The 18,116-nt window shown below is 42.1% G+C and overlaps 1 protein-coding gene across 1 annotated transcript; it reads left to right on the top strand.

Annotated features, from left to right (window-relative positions):
* The first annotated feature begins 16,955 nt into the window (after positions 1 to 16,955).
* Positions 16,956 to 18,041, top strand: LOC121570468 (C-C motif chemokine 20-like). Its single transcript, XM_041881931.2, has 4 exons — positions 16,956 to 17,126; positions 17,305 to 17,407; positions 17,711 to 17,788; positions 17,915 to 18,041. The coding sequence occupies exons 1-4, from the start codon at positions 17,048 to 17,050 to the stop codon at positions 17,955 to 17,957; spliced, it is 303 nt and encodes a 100-aa protein (XP_041737865.1). The 5' UTR covers positions 16,956 to 17,047; the 3' UTR covers positions 17,958 to 18,041.
* The last annotated feature ends 75 nt before the right edge of the window (positions 18,042 to 18,116 follow it).

Here is an 18,116-nt window from a genome sequence, read left to right as displayed (position 1 = left end):
GTTGCAGCTAGCTGGTTGCGATGATCCGGTGCTAGGGTCCAGTGATTCCGGCAGTATATCCGATATGCTCTGGGTCGATAGCACGCTGTGCAGACTGGCCGACAAATTGTCCAGGCTAGAGCTAGAGCTGGCTGGTGGGTAGTGCAGGCCATGGACAATGGTGAAGACGCTAACGGTGGCTAATAGCAAGTAGCCATTCGGTTGCAGCTAGACTAGTTTCAGCTTAAGGTTCTTGATGAAAGTTATAAAGAAATAATAGAAATTCCACGTTGGGTGAGGCGGGTTGCAGGAAATTATATTTAGTTAAAGAATGAAAAGTAAAATTGAGAAATATATACAAAATAGACAAAAAACTAAAAAACGGGCTATTTACACAAGGACAGAAAAAAACACGACCACACTGCTACGCCATCTTGTTATAGTTAAGCAATAAGGCACGAGGGGGTGTGGTACATGACCAACATACCACGGCTAAGGGCTGTATCCAGGCACTCCGTGTTGCGTTTTGTGTAAGAACAGCCATTAGCCGTGGTATATTGGCCATGTACCACACCCCCTCGTGCCTTATTGCTTAACTATAACATATAGCATAAATGCCTGATGAGCTGCCTTACCCCATCATAACTCAAAATAAACTGGTACGTACATGATATAAACCAACTATAGTATGTGGTAAATATGAATACTTTCTGGTATGTTTTTGATCTGAGGGTTAACGAGAGATTAACCCAGAGATTAACTAGAGTTCTGAAGAGCAAACACACACACACACACACAAGACGCAGTCTCTATTGCACTCCACACTGCCCTCACCCACCTGGACAAAAGGAATACCTATGTAGAAAATGCTGTTGATTTGTCATAAAAACAAACTACGCCACCTGCTGGAGGTTTGGAGCACCAGGACTCTTAATTGTAAAACATTCAAGTTCTAGTGACCAGTTGGGAACCAAAAAGGGTCAACAAAAAAAACTAAAAATAATGTATAGGTAGATTGGAAATGTATCAAGCATGATGTAGGTCACTAAAGGGGTTAGGGTGGAATAGATCCCACTAAAGGGGTTAGGGTGGAATAGATCCCACTAAAGGGGTTAGGGTGGAATAGATCCCACTAAAGGGGTTAGGGTGGAATAGATCCCACTAAAGGGGTTAGGGTGGAATAGATCCCACTAAAGGGGTTAGGGTTGAATAGATCCCACTAAAGGGGTTAGGGTTGAATAGATCCCACTAAAGGGGTTAGGGTGGAATAGATCCCACTAAAGGGGTTAGGGTTGAATAGATCCCACTAAAGGGGTTAGGGTTGAATAGATCCCACTAAAGGGGTTAGGGTTGAATAGATCCCGCTAAAGTGGTTATGATGGAATTTATCCCACTAAAGGTGTTTAGGTCGAATAGATCCCACTAAAATAGTTATGATGGAATTTATCCCACTAAAGGTGTTTAGGTCGAATAGATCCCACTAAAATAGTTATGATGGAATTTATCCCACTAAAGGTGTTTAGGTCGAATAGATCCCACTAAAGAGGTAAGGGTGGAATAGATCCCACTAAAGGGGTTAGGGTGGAATAGATCCCACTAACGGGGTTATGGTGGAATAGATCCCACTAAAGAGGTAAGGGTGGAATAGATCCCACTAAAGGGGTTAGGGTGGAATAGATCCTACTGAAGGGATTAGGGTGGAATAGATCCCACTAAAGGGGTTAGGGTTGAATAGATCCCACTAAAGGGGTTAGGGTGGAATAGATCCCACTAAAGGGGTTAGGGTTGAATAGATCCCACTAAAGGGGTTAGGGTTGAATAGATCCCACTAAAGGGGTTAGGGTTGAATAGATCCCGCTAAAGTGGTTATGATGGAATTTATCCCACTAAAGGTGTTTAGGTCGAATAGATCCCACTAAAGAGGTAAGGGTGGAATAGATCCCACTAAAGGGGTTAGGGTGGAATAGATCCCACTAACGGGGTTAGGGTGGAATAGATCCTACTGAAGGGATTAGGGTGGAATAGATCCCACTAAAGGGGTTAGGGTTGAATAGATCCCGCTAAAGTGGTTATGATGGAATTTATCCCACTAAAGGTGTTTAGGTCGAATAGATCCCACTAAAGGGGTTAGGGTGGAATAGATCCCACTAACGGGGTTAGGGTGGAATAGATCCTACTGAAGGGATTAGGGTGGAATAGATCCCACTAAAGGGGTTAGGGTGGAATAGATCCCACTAAAGGGGTTATGGTGGAATAGATCCCGCTAAAGGGTTAGGGTGGAATAGATCCCACAAAAGTGAAAAAATAGTTCCTCCTGTTTTTAGGGGATGGGGGAACTCTGGCAGCCTGCCCGCTCTGCTGAACTCTGCTCCTCATTTTACTCCAATTCTGTCCACTAATCTGAGGGAGCCTCAACGGTAACATTCCAGTTTTCAAAGCAATAGATACAGTAAGAATCCAATCTTCAACCTCAATTCTCAATACTTAAAAGTAGTTGTCCATCCTTTTAACAGCATTGAGCCATGTACAGCAGATAAAAAGGAGTGAGATTAACAGCGTGCAATATTGGTGCTTTACCAGTCCAATAAAAGCATTTAAAACATTTCACATCACTTTTTACTTTGTGATCCAGTCCGGATTTTGCCGCTGATCAGTCTGATGCGCCTTCGAAACTCTGTTGTAGCTCCGCCACGTTTTTCCAGTTCCAATGTTTCGCAAGAGGTCCTTCCTGTCTCTGTGCCAAACCATTCTGGCACACATTGCTTCCATGGCAGGGGCGGTGTGTTCATTAGGGCGATATGGGCGACGCACTGCCAAACGGGAAAAGGAAGGGATTTTTTTTCTAATCAATTATATCACGGCAACAGTAGTTATCAGTGTTCTAATCTAGACGTCTGATCTGCCACTAAATGTCCAATCAGGCTAAAGTCGTGCTTCAAATGGCCCCGCCCCTTTTGGGGGCGATTTCAGTCAGGTTGAAAATCGCCCCAGAAGTCTCTCATAGACTCTCATGTAAAATCTTTTTTTCAAATATCAGAGCTTTCAATACAATCTCTATGGGTTCCGGGAGGGCTTGCACTTACGGCGCTTTCGTCATCCGTAACATAACCATGAACGTAACTAAGAAAAGAGCGGGTAGCAGCGTCAATCAATTCACGTACTACTGTCAAGATGGCTAGCGTTCAGTGCAACTCGATTGTCTCTTTGAAAGAAGTCCCTTTTTGTCGGCGAACAAATCAAGATAAATTGGCAACGAAACAATTAGGACCTCCCAGACCAAATTTAATAATTCAACAGGTTTCTACTAAAGGGGGAAAGTCCTACACCCGAGGATTTTCCAAAAATTGGTATGAACGAAAAACCTGGCTAGCAGGCTGCGATGTAGCTAATGCAGTCTTCTGCTACCCCTGCTTACTCTTTCACCCTGAAGGCGGCACGGCAGACAGCACCGCTTGGACAGCGACTGGTGTAACGGACATGCACCATCTTTCAGAAAAGATTAAGAAACATGAGCTGTCAAAGACCCACATGGATAGCTGTTTGAGATTGTCTGCTTTGGGGAGAGTGAACATTGCCACTCAACTGGATGAGGGATACAGGCTAGCTGTCCGCCGCCACAACGATGAGGTTAGCAAGAACCGCCACATCCTCAGCTGGCTAATCCAGTGTGTGAAGTTTTGCGGAGTGTTTGAGTTAGCTTTGCGAGGCAAAGATGAAACTGAGGGCTCCACCAACCCTGGTATTTTTCTTGGACTTGTCAACTTTGTGGCACAATTAGATGAGGTGTTTTATGGAAATGCATATTGTTTATGCAGTGTTGAGGAATGTGAAAGAACACCCTTGATTATTTTTACTGTGATAACTTATTTTGCTTTTGTAAGCCAACACTTTTGAGATCAGTCAATAAATGCTTCTGGTATTGACTTATATGCTGCCCCTGTCTTCATGTTGTTGCTGGACATATCTTTTTTAAAATGTGTGTAGGTCACCTAAATCATCAGAGAAATTGCCCCCCCTGAGAATTTTTTCAGGAGCCGCCACTGTTCCATGGCCTTTAAATACACACCTCAATCTGGTCAAGCACCAATAGGAATGTACATTGATTTATTTATACTTCTCAGGAGGGGTTGAGAATTCCAGGAAGTGGTGTGCTCCTGTATTCCCTCCATATTAGCACTCCTTGGTTGACAGCAGTGCTCCTGTGAGTAAACCGTGAAATACAAAACAAGGGAAGTGAAACATGCTTAAAAACACACTAAAATACATCTGTGCAAGAAAGGTATGAGAAAGCCATTTGATGTTGGAATGTGCAACAATAAGACCTCTGCATTCAACACCATAGTCCCCTCCAAGCTCATCACCAATCTCAGGACCCTGGGACTGAACACCTCCCTCTGCAACTGGATCCTGGACTTCCTGACGGGCCGCCCCCAAGCGGTGAGGGTAGGCAGCAACTCATCCACCACGCTTACCATCAACACGGAGGCCCCTCAAGGGTGTGTGCTTAGTTCCCTCCTGTATTCACCCAAAACTGCGTGGCCGCGCACGACTCCAACACCATCATCAAGTTTGCTGACAACTTAACGGTGGTAGACTGATCACCGACAACGATGAGTCAGCCTATAGGGAGGAGGTCAGAGATCTGGCAGGGTGGTACTAGGACAACAACCTCTTCCTCAACGTCAGCAAGAGAAAGGAGCTGATTGTGGACTACAGGAAACAGATGGGCGAGCACGCCCCCTTCCACATCAATGGGGCTGTAGTGGAGCGGGTCGAGAGCTTCAGGTTCCTCAGTGTCCACATCACTAAGGAATTAACATGGTCCACACACACCCACACAGTTGTTAAGAGGGCACGACAGGAAGCTGAAAAGATTTGGCATGGGCCCTCAGATCCTCAAAAAGTTATTCAACTGCACCATTAAGAGCATCTTGACTGGCTGCATCACTGCTTGGTACTGCAACTGCAAGGCACCTGACCGCAAGACGCTACAGAGGGTGGTGAGTACGACCCAGTATATCACTGTGGCCGAGCTCCTTGCCATCCAGGACCTCTATACCAGGAGGACTCCAGCAATAGACTGTTCTCTGTGCTACCACATGGCAAGCGGTACCAGTGCACCAGGTCTGGAACCAACAGGTCCCTGAACAGCTTCTACCCCCAAGCCATAAGACTGCTAAACAAGACTGCTAAATAGCTAATCAAATGGCTACCCACTGCTGTTACTGTCTATTAGCTATCCTGTTGCCTAATCACTTTAACCCTACCTATATGTACATAGCTACCTTAATCACCTCTTACAACCTGCAGATGGACTCGGTACTAGTACTCCCTGTATACAGCCATGTTATTTTTAGTCCTCATTGTTATTCGTTATTCATTGTATATTTATTCCTTGTGTCACTATTTCCATGTTTTATTTTATTTCTTATCTTTAACTCGGCATTGTTTAAAAAATCCCCATAGGTAAGCATTTCCCTGTTAGTCTACATCTGTGGTTATTTATAGAATGTTGTGATGTTCTTAGAATGTCCCTGATAACGCTGATGTGATCCCATCCTGCTGATGATGATAATCATTGATCAACTCTCTCTCTCTCTGTGTCTGATTACGCTCTACTCTGATCTTGGGTGATTATCCGCCATTGTGTGTGTGTTTGTTTGGTGTGTGTCCATGCGTGTGTGTGTGTGTGCGCGTGGGTGAGTGTGTGTCATCACAATATTTCTAGGCCTTGGCAAGGGCTTATGGGTTAGAGCTGTGGTCGAGTGGATAATACTTCCTGCTCTATGCACATGTACCATTCCCTGCCGTAGACTGGGGTTCAATCCCTAAAGTTTCCAAAACAATATTGGCCATCTAGAATGTTCCCTACACGGGTTAGATTTCATCACACACAAAAAACACATACTTAATCATGCCTACACATGTAAGAATTCAGGTGTGTCCACCTACACAGGTAAGAATGAATAAAGTTTCATAAACCAGTGTTCTAACTGCTAGTTCATGCACGAACGCACACACACACACACACACACACACACTCCCTGTGTGGAGGAGTAATGATACAAGAAGACGTGGTAGGCTATAAAGACGTCTAGCAGCATGTTAAATCAGCCACTTTTACCTGAGCCCATGACATGAAACTGATCCAACCCAAACCGGATGAACATACCCCAACCTCTGTCAGAATCGTAGCCTTCAGTCTGAACTGCCGTCTAGTTGGACCATCTAGAAAGTAACCTGGTTGTAATCAGGTGATATGATGTCTTCTCAACCAGAATACCACTTTACCACCAGAAGATGATGTCATTATGACGCTGGGAAGGCCTTTGTATTCTAACCATGTTGGTCCATGTGATAAATTATAGATGTTGATTCTCCACTAGCAGTGGTCGAGGGGGCGGCAGGTAACCTAGAGGTCAGAGAAGTGGGCCAGCAACCGGAGGAACGGCCGTTCAAATCCCAGCACCAACTGGGAAAGATCTGGTGGAGAGTGGAGGAGCGGGTGGAGTGTTGCTGGCATCAGTAATCCTATATACCATCTCTTACCGTTGTGTCCTTGAGCAAGGCACTCTAGGGGCACTGCACTGTGACTTACCCTGTCCTCTAACCTCTCTGTGGGTTTATGTATGTGTGTGTAAAGGAAAAATACACATTTCCATGTCTCCGTAACAATGAACAATGAACAATGAAGCAAATCTTATATAATCTATTGCTGTCAATAATACAATGCTCAAAAAAATAAAGGGAACACATAAACAACACAATGTAACTCCAAGTCAATCACACTTCTGTGAAATCAAACTGTCCACTTAGGAAGCAACACTGATTGACAATAAATGTCACATGCTGTTGTGCAAATGGAATAGACAACAGGTGGAAATTATAGGCAATTAGCAAGACACCCCCAATAAAGGACTGGTTTTGCAGGTGGTGACCACAGACCACTTCTCAGTTCCTATGCTTCCTGGCTGATGTTTTGGTCACTTTTGAATGCTGGCGGTGCTTTCACTCTAGTGGTAGCATGAGACGGAGTCTACAACCCACACAAGTGGCTCAGGTAGTGCAGCTCATCCAGGATGGCACATCAATGCGAGCTGTGGCAAGAAGGTTTGCTGTGTCTGTCAGCGTAGTGTCCAGAGCATGGAGGCGCTACCAGGAGACAGGCCAGTACATCAGGAGACGTGGAGGAGGCCGTAGGAGGGCAACAACCCAGCAGCAGGACTGCTACATCCGCCTTTGTGCAAGGAGGAGCAGGAGGAGCACTGCCAGAGCCCTGCAAAATGACCTCCAGCAGGCCACAAATGTGCATGTGTCTGCTCAAACGGTCAGAAACAGACTCCATGAGGGTGGTATGAGGGCCCGACGTCCACAGGTGGGAGTTGTGCTTACAGCCCAACACCGTGCAGGACGTTTGGCATTTGTCAGAGAACACCAAGATTGGCAAATTCGCCACTGGTACCCTGTGCTCTTCACAGATGAAAGCAGGTTCACACTGAGCACGTGACAGACGTGACAGAGTCTGGAGACGCCGTGGAGAACATTCTGCTGCCTGCAACATCCTCCAGCATGACCGGTTTGGCGGTGGGTCAGTCATGGTGTGGGGTGGCATTTCTTTGGGGGGCCGCACAGCCCTCCATGTGCTCGCCAGAGGTAGCCTGACTGCCATTAGGTACCAAGATGAGATCCTCAGACCCCTTGTGAGACCATATGCTGGTGCGGTTGGCCCTGGGTTCCTCCTAATGCAAGACAATGCTAGACCTCATGTGGCTGGAGTGTGTCAGCAGTTCCTGCAAGAGGAAGGCATTGATGCTATGGACTGGCCCGCCCGTTCCCCAGACCTGAATCCAATTGAGCACATCTGGGACATCATGTCTCGCTCCATCCACCAACGCCACATTGCACCACAGACTGTCCAGGAGTTGGTGGATGCTTTAGTCCAGGTCTGGGAGGAGATCCCTCAGGAGACCATCCGCCACCTCATCAGGAGCATGCCCAGGCGTTGTAGGGAGGTCATACAGGCACGTGGAGGCCACACACACTACTGAGCCTAATTTTGACTTGTTTTAAGGACATTACATCAAAATTGGATCAGCCTGTAGTGTGGTTTTCCACTTTAATTTTGAGGGTGACTCCAAATCCAGACCTCCATGGGTTGATAAATTTGATTTCCATTGATAATTTTTGTGTGATTTTGTTGTCAACACATTCAACTATTGTAGTGTATTAGGATTATGTCTTTGTTAATGGTTTTAAGTGGAACTGAAAGAATGTTGTTTATGTTAGTTAAAAAGTAGCCATTTGTGGGGTGACGCCCCAGGGGAGACCGGTGATTGGACCGCAGAGGGAGCAACCCATATTTTCACATTGTTTATAAGTATATGCTGGGGGCATAGGGGGTTAGAGCAGCCATTAGAATTCGAGGACACTGCTCTCCAGACCCTGCAAGTCTGTAACTCATGCTGAAAGCTTGTGATATGAATAAAACTTATGATCCAGGTTCAGTATGAGCGGACTCCTTTGTTTATCAGCAATAATTGCCAGCATTTACTCGATACGACAAATGGCGCCCAACGTGGGGCTGGTCTGCATCTCTCCTTTGCTTCATTCGTTGCCGCCAAGCTAACTCGTTCTGAAGTCATGGCCAGACAAGGGTGAGTTTTTCTTACCGCTTTGGAGGTTGTTAGTTTGGATACTGCTTGTGTACACTGGAGAGGTGTACCATTACGACCGAAATGTGCCTCGTGTGGCGTTATTGCTGAGAACGGGGGTCTGGCTAATCATTATCAATTGTTGCACTGGTAGACAGGGCAAAAGGGGGGAGAGTAGGCTTGGAATTTTAGAGCAATCGATGGTAGGGATTAAGGCAGATATTGGCAGAATAAAGGCAGGAATACGTATGCATTAGGGCACTGTACCATTTAAGACCCCGGAGTGGGCCATTTTAGGAATGGGCCGAAAATCCGTTTGCGCGTTAGAATGTGCAAGTCGGTGTGTTTTAAAGAAAAACTTGGGTTGATGGAATTTATCTGATTGTGATTATTGCTCGACTTTCATCCGACGGGGTGTCCGCTTTGGGGGAATCTCTCAGTAGATGGTCATTAAACCCACGGCATCACAAACGGTAGGAGAAATAGACAAAAGGTAAAAAGGGCAGTGAAAGGTACCTGTTGCGTGGTGCCAGCCACAGGTTAGCTAAAGGCTAATGCTAATGCTGATGCTAAATGCTAATTGTGTTGCGTGCTACATGCTAACGGGTGTCCTTAGGGGTGCCATTGCGATGGGATAAGCCTCTTAAATTATGGTTGTGTGTGTAGAATTCAGAGTTCTATGCGATATGTGAGCTCTGTTAAATGTTATTGTTTGACTATAAGTGTAAAATAGAGAGGCTGTGGTAGAATGCTGGCGTTCTATTGTTTGAGAACGTATTTTTGAATGTATCGCGCATGCGTGGGATTTTACTAGACTGGGCTGCAGGGGGAGACAGAGACACAGACGAGGGAACAAAGAGGAGAGATTTTAACACGAATCTTCTAGGTTTAAAGCGGCTGTTGTTTGAAAATGAAACTATTTGTTGAGATGTAGTGAATGTATAAATTAGAGATATGTTGACGGATTATAATAAATTAAATTAAATGACGATTAAAATAAATAATGTTTTTGAGCGATCTATTTAGTCCTGAGTTTAGTCTTAGAGCGATTGTGAGTGGGGGAATATTGAATATGGTTGAAGTAACTCAGTGATTGCATTAACTACTAAAATCTTTTTCTGTTTCTCTGTTCTTTTGTCATATGAGAGGAACGATGGAGAGAGAGAGAGAGGGGGTGCTGACGTATACATCACGTCACGTGACGCGACAGAGGATCGAGTCAAGGGGTTTTGGTACTGGTATGTTTGCAAAATCTTCCCCTACAGGATATTTGATGTTATGACAATTTCACAGAGGCTTGGCAACAGACTGATCATTTGAATAAAATTTGCATTTTAGAGTCTCTGGCATCACTTGGGTTTGATTGCAGTTGTGTTGGAAATCGAGTACTGACATTATTCTGTAAAATTAAGATAATTAGGTGCTTATAGAGCAAGGGGGTTTATGGGTAGTGTAGTAATGGTAAGGTTAAAGGCTTTGTTAGAGGCTTTGTTTTTAGGATTGTAGTCTGAAGTTGACTACTTGCATTTTCTTTCCTGATGGGTTGTGGTAAGATAGCCACCACTAATTGATAAATTGGTAAGATAGGATATAGAAATAAACATTGGTTTTAATTATTCATAATTTTTTAATTGATTTTTTTATTTTAATTAAAAATATTTTTTGAATAAAATTTTTAATTGAATTTTTAATATTCATAATTTGGTTGATTGATAAAAAAAAAATGTTGTTGTTGTTTAAGGTTATATTAATAATTAAAGGGGGGAAGCCATAGGCTATATAGGCTAAAATAAAATAAGTCACAATAAAGGAATATAAAAGAGTAGTTACAATGGGGAGAAAGGACAGCAAGGCTATGAAAGTCATACGCCGGTTGATATAGTTGAAAATAGTAATCCTTTAACTAAAGTAGTGCTAGGTTATCCGGCAAATGAAATAAAAGTTGCCCTTCATTCTCAAACAAAAACTGATAAAAGATTCCAGCGATAAGATAAACAAAGGTATAGAGGAAAATGCTAAAGGAAGAAAAGGCGACAGAAAAACTAATGGCAGAAGTTAGTACACCTTTCTCACATACGGATTCAGCAAAAAGACACCCACCTTACGAGAAGGAAGTAGAGCTTAGGGATGTTTATCCTCAGCTTCCAGTGATCATCCAGCAGGGTGATTATTGCATCAGAGATGAAGATGAACGAATAATAGAGAGAGGACAAGCAGAAACTACGATAAAGGTGAATCCAAAACTCCAGAAGGAAGAAAATGAGATGTCTGGAAGAGAAGAGTGAGGTTAAGGAAGATGGAACTTGAAGAAGATGATGAAGATGAAGATCAGAGTGATTGAGAAGAGATCATGGGTGGATATGACTCTGTGATCAGAAGGAAGTTGGCAAGAGAGGAAAGAAGGATACTAGAGATTTGATCTCTGATTGAAGTTGAAGGAAGAAGGATACAAGAGATTCGAGTTCAGATGAAGACAGCGATAAAGAGGAGACTAAAGGTGCTGTGTATTCAAAAGGATTTTATTCAACAATGATTGGCACAGAAGAAATAGAAGGAGATATAGACCGATGCTTATCATGCCTGGATAAAGCGAATAGTTTAGAAGAAGTAACACAACTGGATGAACAACTCAAGAAGGAGAAACTGCTGAGAAAAGAATCCCAAGAATTGGAGGAGAAGAATACATTGAGGTCAAGGAAAGGCCAATAGTAAGAAGATGATGGAAGATGATATTTCGAGGACAGAACTTAGAATATAAGCTTTTGAAGAATACTGATATGTCAACAACAGGAAGAACCGGATAAAGAAACTCTCAAAAATCTCAATCATACAACTGGTGGAGAAGGAGAAGAGAAGCTTTGGTTATGAAGAATCAGAGTGAACCAAATCAACAATCACTGTTACAGCTTCAACTGAACAAGATCAAACGCAATTGTACCAGCCACCAAGGGCGGTACCAGGTGTTTCATATCCACAGCCAGTTTCTGGACAGACACAGAATTGGAGAGGAAGAGGACGAGAAGGCTTAGAAGGAGGAGGAAGATTTCAGCTACACTTCCAGCAACTTTCAGAAGAGTGTTATAATTGTGGACAGGTTGGTCACTTTACCTGTGAGTGCAACAAGTCAGGAGGGAACATCAGAGGGAATTTCAGAGGAAGATACAGGGCCCAGTCAAGGTCTTTTGGAGGACATGTGAACCCCTACAGGGGTCCGGAGCAAGGATTCTAGAGGTGTCTAGAAGATACGAAGGGGGGTGTCAGCTGATAGCAAGAGAAAATATCTAACAATTTAAGTAAAAACAGAGGACTACGAGTAGTGATAGTGAATAGTGGAAAAGCTTTTATCTGTGTTCAGCCTAAAGAGGTTAAACATCTCACTATGTAAAATTAACTAATTAGGATAGGGATTTGAGGTAGTACAACAGCTAATTACTCTTAAGGAACCAATTGAGCTCTTCTATAAAAAATCAAAGAGGAATTAAAATAGACATACTAATATTAGGACATATACCTATTGCATTGTTGGAAAGAGATGCATTGTGTAAATTGAACTGTACAATAAGATGTACACTAGACGGCTGTCTGGTAGAATATTTTAAAAAGTAGGGTTTTTGGGAATCATATTTGCTTAAAAAGATAATATCATAGGAAGGATGATAATCTATTAGACTGCCTATTAGACAATCTGTCTGGGAAATAAAGTTAAAAGGGGTGAATGTTATTCTGGGTTACATTCCTACACCAAGAGATTTCAGGCTAGGCTAAAAGGTGTTTAGTCGTTTGCCAAGTCTTTGTGTAAAGAAGTCAGAAGCAGGTGGGGACTTCCCAATCACATATTCAAAAAATTGGTGGTAAAGGGATTTTGTGAATAAATCAGTGGGAAAAGGTTTTTAAAGGTTTTTAAAGATTAGATTAAAAAGTTAGGAGAACTAGGTTGAAGGAACTCTAAGACAGTAAGCTAAGTTTCAAAGTTAGTAGTAAGAGAGAGAACAGTGGTGAAGGACATTTTAGAGTAGGAAGATCAAGGTAATTGTAGGTGTATTTTTTATAATCAAAGGTTTGAAAGTGAGGGTTTAGAGTAGGAAGAGAGAGTGAATGTAAGTTACATTTACGTCATTTGACACTAGTGGTGATAGATGGAAGTACAAGCAAAGAGTTCAAAGCTTTGGGGAAAATGGATGAAGTAACAACAATGGCATCAACACTTCAGTCTATTAAAACAACAGTGAGAAGCAATTTAACTCTTTCAACATTGATAGTTATTAAAGCCATAAATATATCGCATTTGATTATAAGGGAACCAATAGCTCCAGCACCAATTTTAGAGGAAAAGACTGTTATTAGGGTTAGGATGGGGACGTTCCTCCCACATGGAGAGATAATTATGGAGAAGAAGTATTGTTATCAGGACCAGATGTAGAAGCTGTTGCACCTAATCAAAGGAGGTATAGTTTGTACAACAATATGAAGTGGAAGAGGGTTATGAGTGATTGTTCATTTATTTTGCGTAATGTTACAGAGAAAGATCAGGGAGAATATATGTGTACTTTTCTAGTGCAAGCATTAAAATTTGTTCCGGTTAAGAATTATTGGTTAAAAGGCTATGTAATTCGTGAATGACGCTTATAATGGAAGATTTGAAATCTGTTGAAGTTTCCACAGTCACCAAAGGAGTTCAGGAAGAATATGTTACAGTAGTCACTCCAACAGTAAATAATTTGTTCTAATAAAACATATGATGTAAGGGGTATGTTTATGGGAATATCAGATTGTGAGGATTATATGATAACTTTGGGTAAGCATGACCTTAAGGGTAGTAATGAGAAATATGTTACTTTTTATGTTCCAGTTAGTAAGAAGAGCAGGACTTTGATGGTTAAAAGATTAGCTTTTGCCTGACAATGTGACTATTGGGAATTTTAGAGATATTTGGAGGGTTTGTGGTGATAAAGCGTATATATTCTTACCCTATGGATGGACAGGATGTTGTTACATGTCAACGTTGAAGCTTCCATATGAGGTTTCTACCATTAAAAATGGGGTAGCACCGGACACAGATAAATCTGAAGCTAGGTTTGGAAATAGGATGAAAAGAGACATGGCGACATGTCATAGTTGTCAAGGTCGAGGTAAGGAGTAGACCAAGGCGCAGCGTGATGAACAAACATGACTTTAATTAGTTAAAGCGTCAAAATACAAAACAAAACACGACTCGTGACGTCCACGGTATCAATGACCGAACACGGAACAAAAACCCACAACCACAAAGGGAAAACATACAGTTTAAATATGGCTCCCAATCAGAGACAACCAGCCAACAGCTGACACTCGTTGCCTCTGATTGGGAGTCACTCAGGCAAACATAGAATACAACAAACTAGAATGAACACCAACATAGAAATACACACATAGAAATGAACACACCCTGGCTCAACATAATGGGTCCCAGAGCCAGGGTGTGACAATAGTCTTCAAGCCTATCATTGAAGGATAAATCTAAGGGAGAAGGGGGGACTTTTTCCATGGTATGGTGTAACATTTGGGAAGATCATATTGATAATATTAGTTATACTTTGAGTCCAGATAGTCCAGATATTATCACTAGGGTTATATATGCATTGAAGAATATAAGGGATGCATTTGGTAGATCTGAAGGAGCTGGATGGTCAGCGAAGACTTGGTTGCAAGATCAGTTAGGCCAGTAGGAGCAGTGATGGATTACATTTTAATAGCAGCTTTGATAACACTGTGTGTGATGTTTGTAATTTGTTACTGACCTTTGAGAAAGCTATGAGATTGAGATAGGTTGGAGTAGTGATGCCTGTAGACAACACTCAGATGCCGTTGTTGACTGTTCCTGATCTGGATGAAGATGGACAAGTGGGACTGGATGATAAATATCCTTTTTGAATATTTGATCATTTTTCAAAAAAAAAAATCAATATTATGGTGATTTTAGTATGATTGTATGAATCAAAGGGGGGAAGTGTATGAATGAATCACAGTATCCCTATTTCATTAGTCTATCATTTATATTGATTCATACATCATTTATATATAATTTTTATATTCTTAGTTGATATTGATGTTTAATTTGAAAGTGTTGTTTTGCAAAAGATACTGTTTGGTCTTTTCTTTTCTTCCAGAAGCATTTGGGGGAATATGTGGAGATTGAAATACTCAAACAAGGACAATATGAAAGGACAATGACTGGAGGAGATGGAACAAGGAGGGTGTGGAAAGATTCCGATTCCATCATCAACAATACATTGGAAGTCGAGACTACAGGGGAGATTAAGTGTGGTGGACTACATTCCAGTGTCTGCAATGAAATATAGACATATTTGCATGTGTAATACATAATTTGTGTCATATTCTTAGGTATAGATTTTTGTAGAATGATATTTGATGTTATTGGATACATGTGAGGAACTTAGATGTTTTTGTTTATTTCGTGAATGCTTAGGGACAGGGAGTCTAGGCAGGGAGAGGTCCACTGTAGGGTCCGATGGGTTGACCAGCCTTGGTGTGGACATTTCGGATAGGATTTTGTTTGCAGGGGCTTACATGTGTATTTAATTGCATCATAGTTTCAAATGCATTGATAGGGATTTATGAGTTTATCTGGAGTATCTAGGTGGTTGCCTGGGGCAGAGGGACCGTGAGAGAATTTTACTGTCTTGATTGATGGATGGATTTGGAATGAAGGTTGCCAGACAGTTTTTCGCTCTCACACTCCATAAAGATTTGTTCATATTTCATAGTAATGTATTCACACTCCATAAAGATTTGTTCATATTTCATAGTAATGTATTTCATAAACAGTTATTCATATTTCATAGAAAGGTATATACACTCTAGAGAAGAATGTTTTTTGGTTTAAGGTTAAAAATACTCAATAAGATAAATTGTTACTTGTCATAATCCTATTCTGTTTGGTTTCGAGACTTTTAGTTCGTCTCGAAGGGGGGAAATGTAGTGTATTAGGATTATGTCTTTGTTAATGGTTTTAAGTGGAACTGAAAGAATGTTGTTTATGTTAGTTAAAAAGTAGCCATTTGTGGGGTGACGCCCCAGGGGAGACCGGTGATTGGACCGCAGAGGGAGCAACCCATATTTTCACATTGTTTATAAGTATATGCTGGGGGCATAGGGGGTTAGGCCCTCAAAATTGTCAAAGACTCCAGCCACCCTAGTCATAGACTGTTCTCTCTGCTACCGCACGGCAAGCGGTACCGGAGTGCCAAGTCTAGGTCCAAAAGACTTCTCAACAGCTTCTACCCCCAAGCCATAAGACTCCTGAACAGCTAATCATGGCTACCCGGACTATTTGCACTGCCCCCCCACCCCATCCTTTTTACGCTGCTGCTACTCTGTTAAGTATTTATGCATAGTCACTTTAACTCTACCCACATGTACATATTACCTCAACTACCTCAACTAGCCGGTGCCCCCGCACATTGACTATGCAACGGTACCCCCCTGTATATATAGCCTCCCTACTGTCACTTTATTTTACTGTATATATAGCCTCCCTACTGTCACTTTATTTTACTTCTGCTCTTTTTTTCTCAACACTTTTTTGTTGTTGTTTTATTCTTACTTTTTTTGTTTAAAATAAATGCACTGTTGGTTAAGGGCTGTAAGTAAGCATTTCACTGTAATGTCTGCACCTGTTGTATTCGGCGCATGTGACCAATAAAATTTGATTTGATTTGATTTGATTTGATTTGATTTAGAACAGCCATTAGAATTCGAGGACACTGCTCTCCAGACCCTGCAAGTCTGTAACTCATGCTGAAAGCTTGTGATATGAATAAAACTTATGATCCAGGTTCAGTATGAGCGGACTCCTTTGTTTATTAGCAATAATTGCCAGCATTTACTCGATACGACACTATATAAAGAAAAAAGTATTTAATAAGATTATTTCATTCATTCAGATCTAGGATGTGTTATTTTAGTGTTCCCTTTATTTTTTCGAGCAGTGTAGTTTAGATCCACAAAAGCTACTTCATCACAGTTGTGATGTCCAACTGCAGACTTTGACACAATGGCTAGGATGATTTTACCTGAGCAGTTTGTGAGGGTCATATCCTGTTTAGTCTATGGTCATGACATCAACTCCCATTCATTACGCAGTTCACACAATCATTAATCTGCAGCCAAGGAGGAAGTGGAGAATAAAAACCTGAGCATGCCAACAATCACTCAACAGCCTGTCAACCCCCCTCCCCCCAACCCCCCCTCTCCCCCTCAACCCCCCACCTCAGCCCTACTTAAAGAACTTGAACTCCCAGTCAGAAATACACACTCGCTCACTCTCTCTCTCTCACACACTACAGACAACTCATCTACTGAAACACTCTATCTCACTCTCCCTTCTTTCTGTCTCTGGAACCCATCTGAAGATCAGGATGCTGGGCTGTAGAGTGTGTGTCCTGTCTGTGCTGTCATCTCTCCTCATCCTCACCCTCATCCCCTCCACACAATCAGGTGAGTGCTAACACAAACACACCATACATGCATACACACCATAGTACAAACACATGCACACACACACACATGCACACACCATAAACAAACACAAACATGCACACATTGTCTCTCTTTCAGACACATATGCTCTCCCTATCTTACTGTTTAACTCATGTGTGTGTGCGTGTGTGTGTAGCACGTTGCTGTCTGAAGTACACTCGGCGTCCATTGCCATGCCGAATGCTGAAAGACTACACCTACCAGACCATTACCTCCTCCTGTGACATCCACGCTGTCGTGTGAGTTATCCTCCAATCACAGCCCAGCACACACTGTGTGTAGAATACTGCCTGAATGTCAATTGTTTTTCCTTGATTCCTCTTGTCTTTCCTTCTCCAATGCATTTTGAGGAGGTGAGGAGAGAGGAAAGACCATTGATATTCACTCACTATCTGAGTGTGTAATGTGTTTATGTGTGTGTTTGTGTTTGTGTGTGTGTGTAATGTGTGTATGTGTGTGTTTGTGTGTGTAGTGTGTATGTGTGTGTTTGTGTGTGTGTATGTGTGTGTAATGTGTGTTGACATTGTGCTGTGTTGTTGCAGCTTCCACACTCGGAGGGACAAGTTTGTGTGTGCCGATCCCTCTCAAGACTGGATCCAGAGGGTACAACGCTGTCTGCTGTGAGTACACCTGCGTGTGTGTATGTGTATGTGTATGTATTTGTTTTGCATGTGCACATGTGTATGTCTTGTAAAGCTGTGTGTATGTTTGTCTAACGTTGTGTGTCTGCGTGTGTGTGTTCATAGCAAGCGTCAGGAGAGGAAATCTAAACTGAAGAAAAGTATCTGATCTCATGACCTCATAACCTGGAGATGACATGGAGAGGGTTGGGCTCTGGACAGATGTACAGCTCTACCTTTCATTATAGAACAATTATAGTATATATATATATATATATATATATATATATATATATATATATATATAATATATATATATATATAAATA

This window comes from Coregonus clupeaformis, chromosome 7 (genome assembly GCF_020615455.1).
Source record: "Coregonus clupeaformis isolate EN_2021a chromosome 7, ASM2061545v1, whole genome shotgun sequence".
NCBI classification, from domain to species: Eukaryota; Metazoa; Chordata; class Actinopteri; order Salmoniformes; family Salmonidae; genus Coregonus; species Coregonus clupeaformis.
Note: the sequence above shows the minus strand (reverse complement) of the source record. Positions and strands in the feature narration are given on the sequence as shown.